The sequence below is a fragment of the Pantherophis guttatus genome, chromosome 5 (assembly GCF_059756535.1).
Source record: "Pantherophis guttatus breed Tessera chromosome 5, ASM5975653v1, whole genome shotgun sequence".
Lineage (NCBI taxonomy): Eukaryota > Metazoa > Chordata > Lepidosauria > Squamata > Colubridae > Pantherophis > Pantherophis guttatus.
The window spans coordinates 17,402,027-17,419,469 of record NC_142067.1 but is presented as its reverse complement, the minus strand read 5'-3'; the positions used below and the strand labels follow the sequence as shown (position 1 = coordinate 17,419,469).

At 38.3% G+C, this 17,443-nt stretch overlaps 1 protein-coding gene across 1 annotated transcript; it reads left to right on the top strand.

The window, feature by feature from the left end:
* The first annotated feature begins 1,121 nt into the window (after positions 1-1,121).
* Positions 1,122-15,489, top strand: LOC117660875 (collagenase 3-like). The gene is made up of 10 exons (XM_034409201.3): positions 1,122-1,382; positions 1,858-2,096; positions 2,765-2,913; positions 3,957-4,082; positions 6,011-6,172; positions 6,700-6,817; positions 8,959-9,092; positions 10,555-10,714; positions 13,255-13,358; positions 13,870-15,489. The coding sequence occupies exons 1-10, from the start codon at positions 1,164-1,166 to the stop codon at positions 13,968-13,970; spliced, it is 1,512 nt and encodes a 503-aa protein (XP_034265092.2). The 5' UTR covers positions 1,122-1,163; the 3' UTR covers positions 13,971-15,489.
* The last annotated feature ends 1,954 nt before the right edge of the window (positions 15,490-17,443 follow it).

The following is a 17,443-nucleotide window of genomic DNA, read 5'->3' as shown; positions in this document are numbered from 1 at the left end:
ATTATTGTTGTCTACAATCTAAGTTATTTCTGAAAGCAAGGCAAGAAGCAAAGCACATACTGAAAAGTCACTTAGTGGGTAATGTTTAGGAATAATTAGTTCATGATGCAATAGAAGAATTGGGATAGATATGCAACAAAGGTGAAAATTAAAGCTTTGTTCAAGTCATTTCGCCTCCTGGCACCTTCCTAGACAACTTGGCAACATATTCTTGGCTACAGAATACAAGTGGTTTGCTACTGGTCTATGGAGATTCTATGGTTTGCTACTGTTTTTTTCCATTTTCCAGGCTAGCCAAGAGTTGTCAGATTTCTTGAACTTCTGTCAAAATACTAACCAGGCTTGATCCAGCTAATCAAAATGTCAGCCCTGCATGGTAGACCAGAGAAAGAAATCTAATATGCCTTTTTTTAGGTTAGGACTACTTTTGTTGTACAATGATTGGAGTAAAAATCATTGGATCTTCTCCCATATAGCAAGACTGATCAACCTGATGATCTTAAACCCAATCTTATTGTTGTGATTCCTAGAGCGCCTTATGATTACAGCTGCCTAAAGTTGGAGGGAAGATTTCTTGTTGATTTGATGTGAGAAGCATACACAAAACTATTCAATATATCTGCTGTCTTCCCCTTCTTCTGCCTGCCTCAAACTTGTCAAACATAATCATTTTGCCTAGTCCATCATCTATTTGTACCGTATGCCCCAAATCAATGCATATCTGTTTGCAGACTATTGCTTTAAGCATTGTTTCTTGTTTGAGCAGGGGATGGAGGTTGGACTAGAAGACCTCTCAGGTCCCTTCAAACTCCGTTATTCTGTTTTTCAGTACAATATGCAAACGATACACTGCTTTTCAAGCCTATTTTGTCAGAACAAAGGAATTTCTCTTCCCCCCCACCTCCACAAACAACAATGAAAGATCCATGGCATTATTGCAAATTCATCAGAAATGAAAACCTCATTTTTTTCCACAACACCTGGAAATATGCTGAGACCATGCTTATTGAAAGCCACAATTCTGAAGCCATCCGTGGGACAACAGAAGATTTTCCCCAAGCCAAGCCAAGCCTTTCTGAGGGGAAAAGAGGTGGGGGAGTGGGGAATGCAGAGTAAGAATGTTTACTCTCTGGCACTCGGAAGTTGGTATTTCTCAGTGAAACATGATGAATCATCAGAGTCGCTCTATAAAAGGCAGGCCAGGTTATTTTGCTAAACCATCAAGAGTTCCAGCCTTCAGCATCCATCGAACCTGCAAGATGCATCCAAATTCTGCAATCGCTTTTTTTCTGTTGCTGGGCCTGTCCTGGTGTTTTAGGTTGCAGATTTCCGATGAGGATGATAGCGACGAGTTCACAAAACAGGAGCTGCAGTTTGCAGAGGTAAAGTGATTGATTCATTAAACTACACATTCCTGCATCAGTTTTTCTTCTCCGCGTTGCTTTCTTCTCTATCAATATCTTCTTCTCTATCAATATGGATGGAAACTAATCAAGGAGAGAAGCAACCTAGAACTAAGGAGAAATTTCCTGACAGTTAGAACAATTAAGCAGTGGAATGACTTGCCTCCAGAAGTTGTGGGTGCTTCAACATGGGAGGGTTTTAGCAGATTGGACAACTTTTGCCTGAAATGATGTGGGGTTTCTTGCTTGAACAGGGGTTGGGCTATTATTATTCTGTTAACATATGAATGGTAAGCTACAATAGAAAAGACCTGAACTTTTTGTTTTGGTGAATCTGTATGGAATATTATTACTTCTATTTCTAACTCTGCTAGTGATTTTCCTTTATCTTACTATTACCATCAGTATTAAAGTACCGTATTGAAAAACTGTTTTTCTTCTTTCTTCTCTCCAGCACTATTTAAAGACTCATTATAATCTCTGGTCAAGTCCCGCCGGCATCTTGAAGTCAGGGGATACATTTTCCACCAAACTTCGAGAAATGCAATCGTTTTTGGGGCTAGAAGTCACCGGAAAGCTGAATGAAGAAACCTATGAGTTAATGAAGCAGCCCCGATGCGGAGTCCCTGATGTGGGAGAGTACAACTTTTTCCCTCGAAATCTAAAGTGGTCCCATACTAATTTAACATACAGGTGAGAAGCAGCTTGTCTCTAGCTCCAGATACAAACAATTTGTGCTGATGGATTTCCCAGGCCAGTGGCACCCATCGCCTCTGCTATAAGGTGGGGGGGGAATCAAAAGAGTGGGCTAAAATTTGGAGGGGATTTGATGGCCATGGTGGTTGAGGGAATGAGGCAAAGGGATGGGATGTTTTTAATCGAAATGACAATGTGATTTTGAATTTCTTCCATATCCTCAGAAGGATTGTCTACTTTTATTTATGATAATATCATACATGGCTTATTTAAGATGAATGTTATGTATTAAATAGGCAACATTAAGATGAATGCTCTGAAGCTGCTTTATGGTCGAACAGTGTTTAAACAGCTGTAAACATGTTAAAGCAGTTTCCAGTAAACAAACCACAAGTCTCACAGACCCAAACAATCTAAGTTATTTCCATTATGTATGAAATGTATCTTTTTATAACTAAAAATAAGGCAAATTTATTATTACTCTGCCAAAAAAAAAAAAAACCCACCACACTTTGGGGACTGAAAAACCTTCTTCAGTAAATATAGGAAAACTGCTTCTGTTTGCAAAATCAAAAGCATAAGAAAGAATATCACATTATTGTCACCGTGTTTGGAATCTTTTTCTGAGTCTAAAAAAAAAAAAATCATTTGTTTGATTTTGGTAGGATTTTAAATTACACCCCGGATCTGAAAAAGTCTGAAGTGGAGCGAGCCTTCCGAAAGGCATTCAAAGTCTGGTCTGATGTGACACCACTCAACTTCACCAGAATCCGCACCGGAGTAGCAGATATCATGATCTCCTTTGGACGAAGAGGTAAATAGACTCGACTGCCATCTGTCAGAAATGGTGTAAGGTCTCCTGCTTGGGCGGGGGGGGAGGGGGTTGGACTAGATGACCTACAAGGTCCCTTCCAACTCTTGTTAATCTGTTAAAAAAACAGTGAGGAAATGGTTGCCATTGGTGTTTTCTTGGTGAAGCCATGGAGGACATGATTACTACTAGGTTTTTTTTTTTTTTTAATTTTTTAAATTTTTTAAAACATAAACATAAAATACATCTTTTTAGAACGAAGCATTGATCCGGTCATAAATTGGTCTAATCACAAATTCATCTTTAACAACAAGTTATCTCCACTAATTATCATCATATAGAAAATAAAAAATATATAAATCAGAGAAAGAAAGACCAGCTCATAATGACTCACTCAAAACAATTACCTTTCTATAATTTCATCTCAGATCTTAATTTCCAAATAACACAACTTAATGTTTTACACAATTGTTTCCCTAAATTCTATCTATTTTATACCATTATCCAAAAACCAGTTACTTAAATCTTTAAATCCTAACCCAATATCATTTCATTATCTTTTCTTTTTGATTAGATGAATGTATCTTAGAAATATAAATCATTACTATTATCATAAACAATATCTTAACTGTTATTCCCAACAAATCATCTTCATTGCTATTTATCCCAACATAATCATCTTTATTTTAATTATTTATCACAGCACATCATCTTCATCTTAATCCTCATCTTTTACTTTATGATTACTTTATGATTAATAAATAAATAGTTTTGATGGGTGTTTGGTAATGCTGGAATCACAAGCAACTTACTGGAGAGCAATGGCGGGAGAGGATTAGCATTGTCCTGTCTGTATTTGAGAACTTTTTGCATGCATTTGATTCGTAACATGAAGTGATGGACTTCATTTGTAGCTGGCCTAGTCCAGCTTCAGGGTTCTTCTGTTCTTTACTTGTTTTTTGCCTGTTAATAGAAGGGTTATCATTTGATTTGATTGTCAAATTAAAAATACTAATGGTATTTATTATTATTCCATATGGTTGTAGAACATGGTGATTTCTATCCTTTTGATGGACCTTCTGGTCTCCTGGCTCATGCTTTCCCTCCTGGACCAGGTTATGGAGGAGATGCTCATTTTGATGAGGATGAATTGTGGTCAACCGATTCCAAAGGTAACTAAAATGGGTTTTAAAAAGCATTTCCACTCCCTTCATGCTCTTTGGTTCTGAACAGTATTTGATGTCAATGTTTAACCAGTGACTTCTTTCATAAGCGGACTTTCCTTTTCGTGGAAATACATGAATATGATTCGTCATTGTTCAGCTTCATAATTTCATAATGGGCAGAGATGTTTGTTTTGATTACTACTAGCTTATCGATACCAATTGCACCTATTAATTCACTTCCTATTTGCACAAAGGTGAACGCATATTCCACTGAATTCAGATCAGATAAATGTGCATAACCTTAGCTGTTAGCAGCATATATTTTAGCCGTAAAAGCTAAACAGGGTCAATACTTGGATAGAGTCAGTGGTGGGATTAAAAAAAATTTCCTACCAGATTTGTGGGCTTGGTTGGTGTGGCGTGGCTTGGTGGGCATAGCAGGGGAAGGATACTGTAAAATCTTCATTCCCTACCCACTCCAGGGGGTGGGTAGGGAATGCAGGGTTGCTGCAAAATCTCCATTTCCTCCCGATCAACTGGGACATGGGAGGCAGAGAATAGATGGGGGTGGGGTCAGTCAGAGGTGGTATTTACTGGTTCTCTGAACTACCCAAAATTTCTGCTACCGGTTCTCCAGAACTGATCAGAACCTGCTAAATACCATCTCTGGATGGAGTTCAGAAAAGAATTCCAAAGCTGTTGGCAAAAGTTCTTGGAAGCCAGTTCTGTTCTGCTGCCAAGAAAACTTTTAAGCACAAGGGGGGGGGGAAATATACAGGTAGTTCTCAATTTATGACCACATATGAGCCCAGAATTTCTGTTGCTAAGTGAAACATTGATGAGTTTTGCACCACGTTATGACCTTTCTTGCCACATTTGTTAAGTGAATCGCTGCCGTTGTTAACTTAGTAACCTGGTTGTTAAGTGAATCTGGCTTCCCCATTGACTTTGCTTGTCAGAAGGTCACAAAAGGTGATCACATGACTCCGGGACACTACCGCCGTCATAAATATGAATCAGTTGCCAAGCATCTGAATTTTGATCATGTGAGCATGGGGATATTGCAATGGTCATACGTGTGAAAAATGATAATAAGTCACTTTTTTCTATGTCATTGTACCTTTCAACGGTCGCTAAACAAACTGTTATAAGTTGAGGACTACCTGTATGAACTTCTCAAAAAATGGGAGGAGGGAATAATCAAAACATATTTCTAGTGACATAACAGCAGCCATTTTCATGACCCCAAAAATCCTTGGAGGCTGAAAACCTTAGTAGAAAGAAGAAATTTTGCCTCAGATGCAAATAGATAGCCTAACTCCCCAACTTTCCTATCTATGTTGGTAAATAATTTAGCTAACAGATACTATTTCAATTCATGGAAAGTGAAAATATTGGAGGAGCCTGTAGGACTAATTAAACAAACAGGGGTGGGCTTCAAAAATTTTAGCAAGGGGTTCTCTGCCTGGTTGCTGGGTGGGCATGTCCATGGTGGCGTGGCCTAGTTGGCCTCCTGCACCATGGTGTGTGGGGGGGCATTTTTGCCCTCCCTGGGCTCCGGAGTCTTTCCTTGAGCCTCCAAGAGGGCAAAAACAGTCTCCCCAGGCTCAGGAGGCTGTCTGGAGGCTGGAAACGGGCCCATTTCTGGCCTTCCCGAAGTTCCGGTAGGCCCGTTTTTCACCCTCTCTGAGCCTCCGTGCGCGTCCTGCATTTACCTGCATCCAAAACGGGCCGTGTGGGGACTCCTGGGAGGGGCGGGTTGGGGTGGGCAAACCCCTGCGAACCCCCTGCAGCCCACCCTTGACTTAAATGATGGCTGTTATTATTTTGAATGCTACCAAAAGAAACAAAAGGAAGAAACCAGGTTTTTAACCTGGTAAAATTAGGATGCAAGCTTGGTTGCTTTCTTGACGCAAAGGCATTTTGTTTCCTAGGATATAATTTGTTTCTCGTGGCTGCCCACGAATTTGGTCATGCTCTTGGACTCGAGCATTCCAGGGATCCAGGTGCTCTGATGTATCCAGTCTACACATACACAGGGAACACTGGCTTCTTGTTGCCAGATGATGATTTACAAGGGATCCAGACTCTTTATGGTAAGCTGGTGGTTTCTTCTACTTATTGAAACGCTGTGTCAAAACCTGCCTTGTAATTTCTTAGGGTTTTTTTTTTTTCTTCTTCTTCTGCAAAAGAGCCTCTCTGCTTTTCTCTCTTATTCTCAGAATGCTTGAATGTTTATTTGAATTTCTCTTGGCGGTGTAATTGACTTTATTTTCTTTTGAAGCAATAACCAAATTGCTGATTTCGTGCTTCATTGTTCCTGATCTTTCCATGACTCTGAAAGTTTCCGAACTGTCCATATCCAATCTTTTTTAAAAAGCCAAACAAACAAACAAAAACTAATGAGAACATTTCCTGGTTAGAGATTTAATGAAAGTATGGGAAAATTGGAAGCAGCACAAAATTTGTATAAGTTGTTTTCATCAATGGAAATGTGAAGAGGTAGGGAGAAATGCAAAAATGTCATGGATTCCACAAATATTGTTTAATTAGTGCATCACCCAAAGTCTTAGAATCACAAAATGTAATCTATATTTAACGAATAAACAATTTATTCACCCAGGTGCAGGAGATCATGATCCCCATCCTGATCATCCCAAAACCCCTGAGAAATGCAGTGAAAACTTAACGCTTGATGCTATCACAGAATTTCGAGGAGAAATGATGATCTTCAAAGACAGGTAAATCATAAATGAATTATGAAGGATTTCTCTGCCATTTATGACTTCATGAGATCTTTTACGGATTAAGGGAGGTAATGACTAATTATAAGATTAAATTGCTCCAACAGAGCTTGCAGAGCTTGAGATCTGTATGTATAGCTTCCAAACATTGAAAACATTGCAATAATCTCTTCCTCTAACCAACGATTAATCACTGCATGAGATTAAAGTCCAATTCACTGCATTATATGCTGACTTTATTTACCCATTAATGGTTTGTTCTGTATTGTGTAAAAATAATCTAGTCAAAAGCAAACAAAACAAACAAATCTGCAAAACGGATTGTGCCTTACATAGATATCATCCTCATCTTCATCACCACCAGAGGCGGCATTCAGCTGATTCTGACCGGTTCAGGCGAACCAGTAGCTCTGATGATCAGTTGGCCCCACCCACCCGCCCCCGCTCTATCCTGTCCTTTATTTCCTGCTTTGTAGCTCATTTCAATTGCGCGGCACAGCTGATCCCCCCCCCCATTCTACTTACCATTGCTGACTTGGAAGGCAAGCAGCTGAGCTTCTAAATGCTCCATTTTCAGTGCTGCATGCAAGTCCCTTAGGCACGCACACGCGCAAAGCATGTGCACACCGAACCGGTTGTTAAACCGACAGCATTCCACTACTGATCACCACCACCATTTTATTCAACACTTTTATGTATGTGTGCTTTTGGGAATTAGCAGCCTGTAAATTTGGGTTGTTTGACCATTATGGTCTGCTTAGAATTATACTTGCAATCAAAATATCTTGAGATCAATCAAAATCAAATTGGGCAGCACTAAAGTGACTCCAGATGACCCTTTCCACATGTACTTCTTGAGTCTGAGACTGAAAGAAATTGACCTATCAATATCTCAGAAGGTTTGATGAAAAGATTGTTGAAAACTGTGCTAATATTTTAGGACTATTCTTTGCTTGCATTTATCCATGACATGGTAGGAACCTGCAACATCCCTTTTGGCTCTGTCCCCATTCCATTGCATTTATTTCATCCACATCCCACGAGAGATACAAACTTAAAGGTAAAGGTTCCCCTCGCACATATGTGCTAGTCGTTCCCGATCCTAGGGGGCAGTGCTCATCTCTGTTTCAAAGCAAAAGAGCCAGCACTGTCCAAAGTCGTCTCCGTGGTCATGTGGCCAGCATGACTAAACGCCAAAAGCACACGGAATGCTGTTACCTTCCCACCAAAGGTGGTTCCTATTTTTCTACTTGCATTTTTTACGTGCTTTCAAACTGCTAGGTTGGCAGAAGCTGGGACAAATAACGGGAGCTCACCCCATTACATGGCACTAGGGATTCGAACCGCTGAACTGTCAACCTTTTGATCGACAAGCTCAGCATCTTAGCCACTGAACCACCACGTCTCACAATATATATATACAAGCTTAAACTGCCACTAATTGACCTGATTCCAAGAGTATCTCCCACATGGATAAAATCTGCTAGGAATTTTGGAAGGAGCTTGGAGGGAAGAGATCGGCAGTGACTGGAAACAGACAATAGATGAAGGACAGGCATTACTGGTGTCTGGCTGTGCATGTGGGGGAGTTTAATAAATTTTCTTCTGATATTGTTTTCTGCCAACACAAGGATGTATGCATTCCTCAATTTAATTTAAAATTTCAAACTTCAGTTCAACAAAGGGGAAAACTCTTAGCCACCCCAAAAATAAATGGCTTTTGTTATCTCTGATGATCTCCATCTCTTTTTATCTCTGATTCCTAGAATAAGAAAACCGGTATAGTATTGGTGCTATTGAACATATGCGTGATAATAAATATGCTTTGTAATTTGGATACTTATATTCAAGTTTTTATTGCTTTTTTACGTTGTCAGCTAGTGATGCTTCATGATGGTTATTATAAAAAGAACAACAATAAACATTACCAATTGCATTAAAAGCAAAGTGTTTTAAGTCCTTGTGAAATGCAAACCCAGAGTTCAATTCCCTCAATTCAATCATGCAGTTTAATGGTTGTTGTATTTATTGGTAGGTACACAATATTGTCTCGACTCCAGAGAATCAAATTCTAGAACCAGTTAGTATGTTCAATAAAATGTTGGCACCTTATAACAAAACATTCCTCTTCCAATTAGGTTTTTTTGGCGCCTACATCCTCAGATGGTTGAAGCAGATTTGGTGCAGATTAGATCATTTTGGCCAGAAATTCCAACCAAAATTGATGCAGCTTATGAACACTCTGACAAAGATCGTGTGCTGCTTTTTCGGGGTAAGTTGACGAAGAAGATTTTTTTTAAAAAAAAGTTTAAATTATGTCCTCCTTTCCACCAAAAGTGATATTCCAATTTCGGTATGGTAATAAAATTTAAAAAAACAATTATGCATCTGCAGTTACAAATACGGTATAATTCTGTCATTCTAAAGTTACAATTGAAACAAAATTTAACATCATTTAAATACCAATATCTGTTCTCAGTGGCTAATCTTGTTAATCAAAAGATCAGCAATTCAGCAGTTTGAATCCCTAGTGCCGCGTAATGGGGTGAGCTCCCGTTACTTGTCTCAGCTTCTGCCAACCTAGCAGTTCGAGAGCACATAAAAATGCATGTAGAAAAATAGGGACCACCTTTGGTGGGAAGGTAACAGCGTTCTGTGCGCCTTTGGTGTTTAGTCATGCCGGCCACAGGACCATGGAGACGTCTTCAGACACCGCTGGTTCTTCAGCTTTGAAACGGAGATGAGCACTGGCCCCTCGGGAACGACTAGCACATATGTGCGAGGGGAACCTTTACCTTTACCTTTATCTGTTAAATAAAATTCAGGTTCAGACTTCCTTGTCTTGAATGGGGAGATGTAAAAGTTCCAGTGTTATCTTGGATGCATTTCCAGAAATTGAAGGACTGATGTCTAAATTAGTCCTTCATAGAAGTCTAAACTACAAATTAACGATGTCAACTGCATATAAAGAAAATATGTATAAGATGTTTTATAGATGGCACTTTGCACTGGCGAGGTTGGCAAAGATGTTCAAAGATAAGTCAGCCAAATGTTGGAAGTGCCACCAGATATCTGGGTCTTATTATCAAAGCAAAAAAATACTTGTCAAAAAGAAGATACGTTAGAAGATATGTTAAGAGGGAAAATGAATAGGTTTAGTATGTTCAATACTACAATTGTAAGATCACAGAATTAATATCAATGTAATGAATACTGTTGTAAATTTTGATGGTTATTGCACAGAGATATTTTTACCCAGATGACATGCTGTTTAAGGGAAGATGGAATGTTTATATTTAAAAAAAATAAAAAAATTATTAAGAAAAAAAAGAAGTCTTCACCGATAATTATATGCCAATATCAGAATCAACACTAAGGAACTGTATGGCATCAAAAGACTCTTTTATGGTTTTTCCTACACTTACTAATGTAATTTCCTCTGATAGAAATTGTATTAGAATAGATAATATTTCAACTAAAGTCAAGTCTTTCAAATCTCACTACTTTCTCCAGGGTAGACTCAAATATGTTTTGCTTTTAGTAATCAAATTCAAACTCCAACAGGATGCTACCCTTGATATATAAAGTGAAAGTATTTTATACCTTTTATACATCACCACTTTCTCCTTGCAAAGTAATTCTTGGTTGGTCTCAACAAAGAAAACATAAATTGAGATTAATATATAATGATTATTATGTCAAATATGACAATCTGTTTTCTACTTTTTTTACAGGCAGAAAAGTTTGGGCTTTGAATGGTTATGATATAGTAGAGGGCTATCCTAAAAAAATTTATGAATTGGGTTTGCCAAAATCCATAAAGGTAATCGACGCAGCAGTCCATATCGGTGAGACTGGGAAAACTCTCTTTTTTACAGGAGAAAAATATTGGAGGTAAATTGAACATTTTTCTCACCATTTTTTGTTGAGAGGCAAAGATAAATATGCCCTTGAATCAAATTTGATTAAGGGTGATCTCTTGGTTATGTCCATGCAATTTTCATGACAATACAGGAATGGTTTGCCATTTTCTTCTTTTTACTTTTTATTTTTTTTATCAGTCCTGGACTTTCTGATTTTCTCCCATTCGAGCAGGTATCTGATCTGATACTATTTATTTGCACTAGACAAGCGCAGCCAGGTGCTTCCATTTCCTGTGAGATTGTAGTCAGATCATTCATTTGTTCTCACCTTTTCACTTGTTTTGGTTCATAAATTTCATGGTGTACTAAAACACTTTTAATTAATGGAACATTCAATTATTCAGATTAGAGTTCTCCTTAGAACAAATCCAGGGAAACAATAGGAATCACCATTATTATTACCATATTTTTTGGAGTATAAGACGCACCTTAGTTTTTTGGGAGGAAAATAAGAAAAAAACTGATTGGCAGGTGGATGGGCCTCCCAGAATACCCCCAATTAACTGTTCCCAGAGGTGAATTTTAGCAACAGGTTTGCTGGTTGTGAGCTCTGTGCCTTGCTTTTTTTTCTGCCTCTGAAACTTCTGAAACTCCATTTCAGAAAAAACTTTATTTTCTTGCCTCTGAAAGCCTCCGAAACAGAGCTTCAGAAAAAAAGCCTCTGAAGCTCTGTTTGGGGGCTTTTTTTCTGAAGCTTCTTTTCTGATGCTTTTTTCAGCCTCTGAAACCTCCGTTTGAGAAGCTGGGCGGGGCTACATTCGGCGTATAAGACGCACCCAGGTTTTCACTCTCTTTTTTGGGGGGGGGGAGAAAGGTGCATCTTATACTCCAAAAAATAAATTGATGTAGGCCAAGAAAACATTATAATTAACAATTAAATTATTGTATGATGATCGCAAAGTCAGCCAGATGTTTAGACTGGATTGGCAATTTTGTCCACCAATCAAGTCCTTCCCAAGAACTTGGTATAGGCAGATGATGTTTGATAGTGATAGTGTTAGAGATATCATCACAGGATGTAAGTTGTTCCAAGTAATACTTCCTTTTGCAATTAACTGGTGGTGATTTTGTCACATCTAATGGTATTCAAGTGGTGGGTTACACTATTAATACTATCCTTGCTTTCTTTTGCCATTGTTGTTCTACTTCTATTTCCAAGTCTTTGTGTTTTGCAATTTTTCTCCAGTTCTTTCTCTTCTAATCTGCTATCTCTAGGTACTGCAACATTCACTATCCATACTTCTTTGCCTTTCTTAACAACAATCACTAAGTCTGGTGTGTTACGTGGCAGGTATTTGTCTGTTTGTATTGCTGGTGAGACCTCAAAATAAACAAAGTCATAGAAAATGCTTCAGAATGTCTCTTTTACATATGACTATATTTTGCTCTAACTCATCAGTTCAAGTTTTTTCCTGAATGGAGAAATAGTTCCGGGCAAGGTTGCTCTGGAAAAACATTAAAGTAAATGTCATAGAAAATTCTCATTAGGAAAATACATTCCCTGAATTTTAAGCCATCAGTATAATTTTGCTGATCTGTTGCTGTTTAAGCTTACTCTGTCTTTTCTCTTGCAGAGTATGAAACCATTAGAATGTATTGTGTAACATCCCCCACTTTATAAGACTAATTTAAAAACCGTATGTGTGAGTGTGTGTGTGACATAGGTAATACACTTTTTTAAATAAGTTCTAACACACAGTGATGCACTGCTGCTGGTAACTGTGATGAAATGTAGTGAGGAAATGGGTTGCCAAAAGGAGGAGATGTGTACTAGTGGAGTACGAGACAAAATAGCTTGGATGTTATGTGTAAGAGAAAGAGGGTGAGGACAGATCCTCCCTAATAGTTCTCAGAGTATATGGTAGATACAGACAGTAGAGTCCTCAGTTTGGCAAGATTCTGTCTACAGGAGAGAAATAGCTTGGAAGAATAACCATGTGTCACTCTTGGTTTTAGGCCTGACAATATCTTTCAGATGCCATTCAAGTGCTTTGTTTTTCTAGCACTTTATGTTATTGACAAACCATTACTTCAATATGGGATATTATCAGAGGTGGGTTTCAGCAGGTTCTGACCAGTTCTGGAGAACCGGTAGCAGAAATTTTGAGTAGTTCGGAGAACCGGTAGTAAAAATTCTGACTGGCCCCACCCCCATCTATTTTCTGCTTCCCAAGTCCCAGCTGATCGGGAGGAAATGAGGATTTTGCAGTAACCTTCCCCTGGAGTGGGTGGGAATGGAGATTTTACTGTATCCTTCCCCTGAAGTGGGCTGGGAATGGAGATTTTACAGTATCTTTCCCCTGCCACACCCACCAAGCCATGCCCACCAAACCACACCCATGGAACCGGTAGTAAAAAAATTTGAAACTCACCAATGGATATTATGCTTTCCCTGTTGTAAACTGTGTTTCAAAGAAATTCTTGATAAAGAACTGCAGTACATAGAATGCTGTAAATAAACCACGGATAACAGTAGTAATGGCTTTTCATTTGTTTTCCTCTTCAATGTAGTTTTGATGAACAGAATCAGTTCATGGACAAAGGCTACCCTAGATTTATACAAGATGACTTCCCAGGAATTGGTCGCCGAGTAGATGCAGTCTATCAGAAAAATGGTATATGTCTTTGATTTTTGATGGGGATATTTGAGAGGCTTCCAGCCTTCTTAATTAATTCCTTTTTCTTCTGGTCCATCAGCCCTGGACAGTTTGGCCGAGTTTCCATCTTAGTTTCTACAAAATCATAAAGTAGTGTTTTCCTGGGACATTGACCAATATTCTGAACTGTCATAACATATCCAACCTACCTGAAAGATACCAAATTAAGTGAGGGTGTCCTGAGATGTGAGGGGGGAGATTAAAGTAAAAGGTAGTTTCAGCCTCCTCCTTGGAGGGACCTAACCAAACCATTAGGTGCCTTCTCAAAATTTGATACCACTCTTTGCTCTTCCTTCCATGTAATATTAAACAGAGCTTAATATTAAACTTCCTGGAGTACCCTGCTGATGGAAGCAAACTCAGAATCTAATCCTTATGATTTGGGGGGGGAAATGTGTTCAATATCAGCAGCAATATGGTAGCAATACCAAGCGGTATTATTTTTTTAATTAATTTTCATCTTTTACAGGCTATTTGTATTTCTTCAACGGACCACTGCAGTTTGAATTCAGCATCTGGGATGAAAGAATTAGTCGTGTCTTGAGAACAAACTCAATCTTTTGGTGCTGAATATATTAAGCCAGGTTTTGAACTGTGGAATAATGTGCTACTCATGAAAAATAATACTGTATGTGGATTATTTTTTTTTTACCTAAAAGCTTGCTTCTGTGAACAAGCTTAGATAACATTATCACTGATTTTATATTGTATATATGGGACGTATAGCTATCAGTCTGGAACTGAGTTAAATTGAAAGGGTTTAGCTTTTCGTAATGTATCAACATTTTGTATGGATTAACACTATTTAATAGTTGAATAAAAAAAAAGACCATCTTCCTGTCAAGGGCTGACTGGAGAAAAGAAACCCCTTGGGAAAAAAGAGCATCCTAGTTGGTAGTAGGCAACTTCAGGCAATTGTTCAATAATAAAATTAAAAATGGGGCAGGGAGGAAGTGGGCAGATCTCTGAATTTCAGAATCTCATGAAATTAATTGTTGACATCAAGGATCAGTCAAGTGATCTTGAAAAGATAAAGCATGATAAAGTTTGTCAGTGTTCTGAGAATTTGACTAGTTTTATTTATTTATTTTTTAAAAAGGGTTTTAATTTAAATTGAGTTTCAAGCGGATATTATGGAGGAGTATCTCAGGTGATGCTTGATGACCTGAAGGTAAATTAATAAATTTACAGGTAGTTCTCGATTTACGACCATAATTGAGCCCAATATTTCTGTTGCTAAGTGTGACAGTTGTTAAGTGAGTATTGCCCCATTTAACAACCTTTCTTGACATAGTTGTTAAACGAATCACTGCAGTTGTTAAATTAATAACATGATTATTAAGTGAATCTGGCTTCCCCATTGACTTTGCTTGTCAGAAGGTCGCAAAAGGTGATCGCATGACTTTGGGACACTGCAACCGTCATAAATATGAATCTGTTGCCAAGCCTCTGAATTTGGATCACTGAATTTGGATGCTGCAATGGTTGTAAGTGTGAAAATGACCATAAGTCACTTTTTTCAGTGACGTTGTAACTTTGAACTGTCACTAAATGCACTGTTGTAGGTCGAGAACTATCTGTAATTTGGGGAACAAAACACTTTTCAGGATGATGCCTCAAATCTTTAGGATGAAAGTAAGTGGGGGAAGGGAGTGTTATGAGCCTGTGCACTACATTTCAGTTTAAATTAAGACCTCAAACAATAGGTTTTTTCCCCCCTAAAGATTTCATAAAGAAATCTTAAAGGAAATCATGGAAAATGCACAATTTAAGATTATCTCCAGAGTCCTAGATTCCTTAGAAGAATGTCAATCTTATTTTTTTAATAAGAGCATTTTAGCAAAATAATAATAATAATAATAATAATAATAATAATAATAATAATAAGCATATTTCCTCATTTTACAAGGAAAGAGGCCTTTATTTTAGTTATTTTTTTCATTCATTTTGTATTTAGTGTAACACTGTCTACAAATCCCTAGCATTTAAAAATATGTGAAGTTATAGTTATGTTTCTTCCTTATGTTATGTATGTGTGTTGTTGTTGTTGTTTTTTAAAAATCACAAATAAAGCACATAAATACACACAACACCTTTAAAATGTGCATTTTTTTCCTTCCCAACATTTTTGTGGTTTAAATTAAGCGGGAACTTGGGGACGATTTTGTAAACAGAAAACAAGGTTGCCTAGGTAAAAATAACATGTAAAATAACATGATGTCTAAATGAGATTATCCAACAATATTCTTCTCTGGTCATTCTATGCGGGCATTATCTTGCATTGATAATCCATTATATACAGTTTGGAAGCAAAGGCAAAATGTAAGACATTGAGCAGGTTTTTAGCATTGTCCTCCCTCCAAATTCCTTTCCTAACCAGATGAAACATTACACAGGATAGCTTCAGTTATCTGTCTATATTTCTGTTCCTTAAATTAGATGTTGGTAGCATTCAGTGAACATGTAGAACAGTGGTGGGTTTCAAATTTTTTTACTACCGGTTCTGTGGGTGTGGCTTGGTGGGCGTGGCTTGGTGAACATGGCAGGGGAAGGATACTGCAAAATCCCCATTTCCTCCCTATCAGCTGGGACTCGGGAGGCAGAGAATAGATGGGGGCGGGGCCAGTCAGAGGTGGTATTTACCGGTTCTCTGAACTACTCAAAATTTCCGCTACCAGTTCTCCAGAACTGGTCAGAACCTGCTGAATACCACCTCTGATGCAGAAGCCTAAATGCAAACTAATAAAACACAATTGCTATATTCAGCGATGGTCCCCCAAATAAACTACAATGTGCCTTAGTGCGATGGCCTGATTAACACGATATGTTAATGCAATGAGCAGTTTCCCAAAACACATTGAATCACAAATGAATCGATTTCATTTAAACCTAATCCAGCAAGTTTTGTAACAAAAGCGATTCAGCTTTATTGGATCACCCAATTCTTGGAACTATAATAGATACAATTGTCTCACTTTGAAAAACTGAATTATGAGAGTGGTAAAATAAATGTGGCGTCCATGTTTTTTTCATTAAACAGTGGTACCTTGTACTCGTTAATTGTTTTCTGGAGGTGTGATGAGTACTAAAAATGATGAGTACCAAACAAACCACTTGACTTACCATCTGTAGAGATTCTCAGTCATCCAGATCATGGTTGCCCCAAAGATGCTTTTTCAGGAGGCAACTGGGCTTTCTTGTTTTTTTCTTTGAAGACCTGGATGACTGAGAATCTCTACAGACTTTTAGCTATACGATTTGGGATGAACACCCTTTGAATGGTGTGGGAGTAGGAATGAATTTCCAGAGAAAAAAATGGCAGGCTACAGGAACCAGGAGCACCACACAGGTGACCCTGAGGACACAGATAAACCTCCAAGTGCTTCAACGACCCTCTAAAAGGATGCAAATTACCAGCTGTCTACAAGGAATATAAATCTTTCCATCCCCCGCTATCCTGTCAGAGCTGAAGAAGCTTCTTGGATGAGAAGCAAAATGTCTTCAAAGAAAAATCCAGTTGCCTCCTGAAAAAGCACCTTTGGGATACCTGACTTATCACATGTTTTGGCCCAGGAAGGACTTCCTGTCTGTTCCTTTTCCTATGTCAATGACCTTCCCAGCATGACCAACTTCCTGTCCACCCTCTATGGCTGTCCCCTTCTTCCTTTTGCAGCAACCTTCCTGGCATGGCCAACTTCGTTTCCATTCTCCACAGCTGTCCTCCTATTCCTATTGCAGTGTTTCAAGAACCAAACAAACAATGAGTGCAGGGGCAACATTTTTGCATCAAAATGCGTTGAGTGCCAAATTCAATGAGTTTTGAAGCAGTCAAGTACTGCGGTACCACTGTATATAAAATGAAACTATTTCATTTACACAAACACATTTTTTACTTTTAAAAAAACTGCACAAGGTATACTTACCAATGAGCCATGCTTACAAGGTTTTTGTTTCCCAGCAGGACCGCTTCTACATGCTGACAACTTTCAGTGTAATTAAAATCCTCTGAACCCAACACTAGATGTCGCTTTTTTCTTGTTATT

Coding starts and splice junctions, on each gene's coding strand:
- LOC117660875 (XM_034409201.3), top strand. CDS start 1,164: ATGATGAATCATCAGAGTCGCTCTATAAAAGGCAGGCCAGGTTATTTT. Junction 1,383..1,857: donor AGGAGCTGCAGTTTGCAGAG/GTAAAGTGATTG, acceptor TCTTCTCTCCAG/CACTATTTAAAGACTCATTA. Junction 13,359..13,869: donor TGCAGTCTATCAGAAAAATG/GTATATGTCTTT, acceptor CATCTTTTACAG/GCTATTTGTATTTCTTCAAC.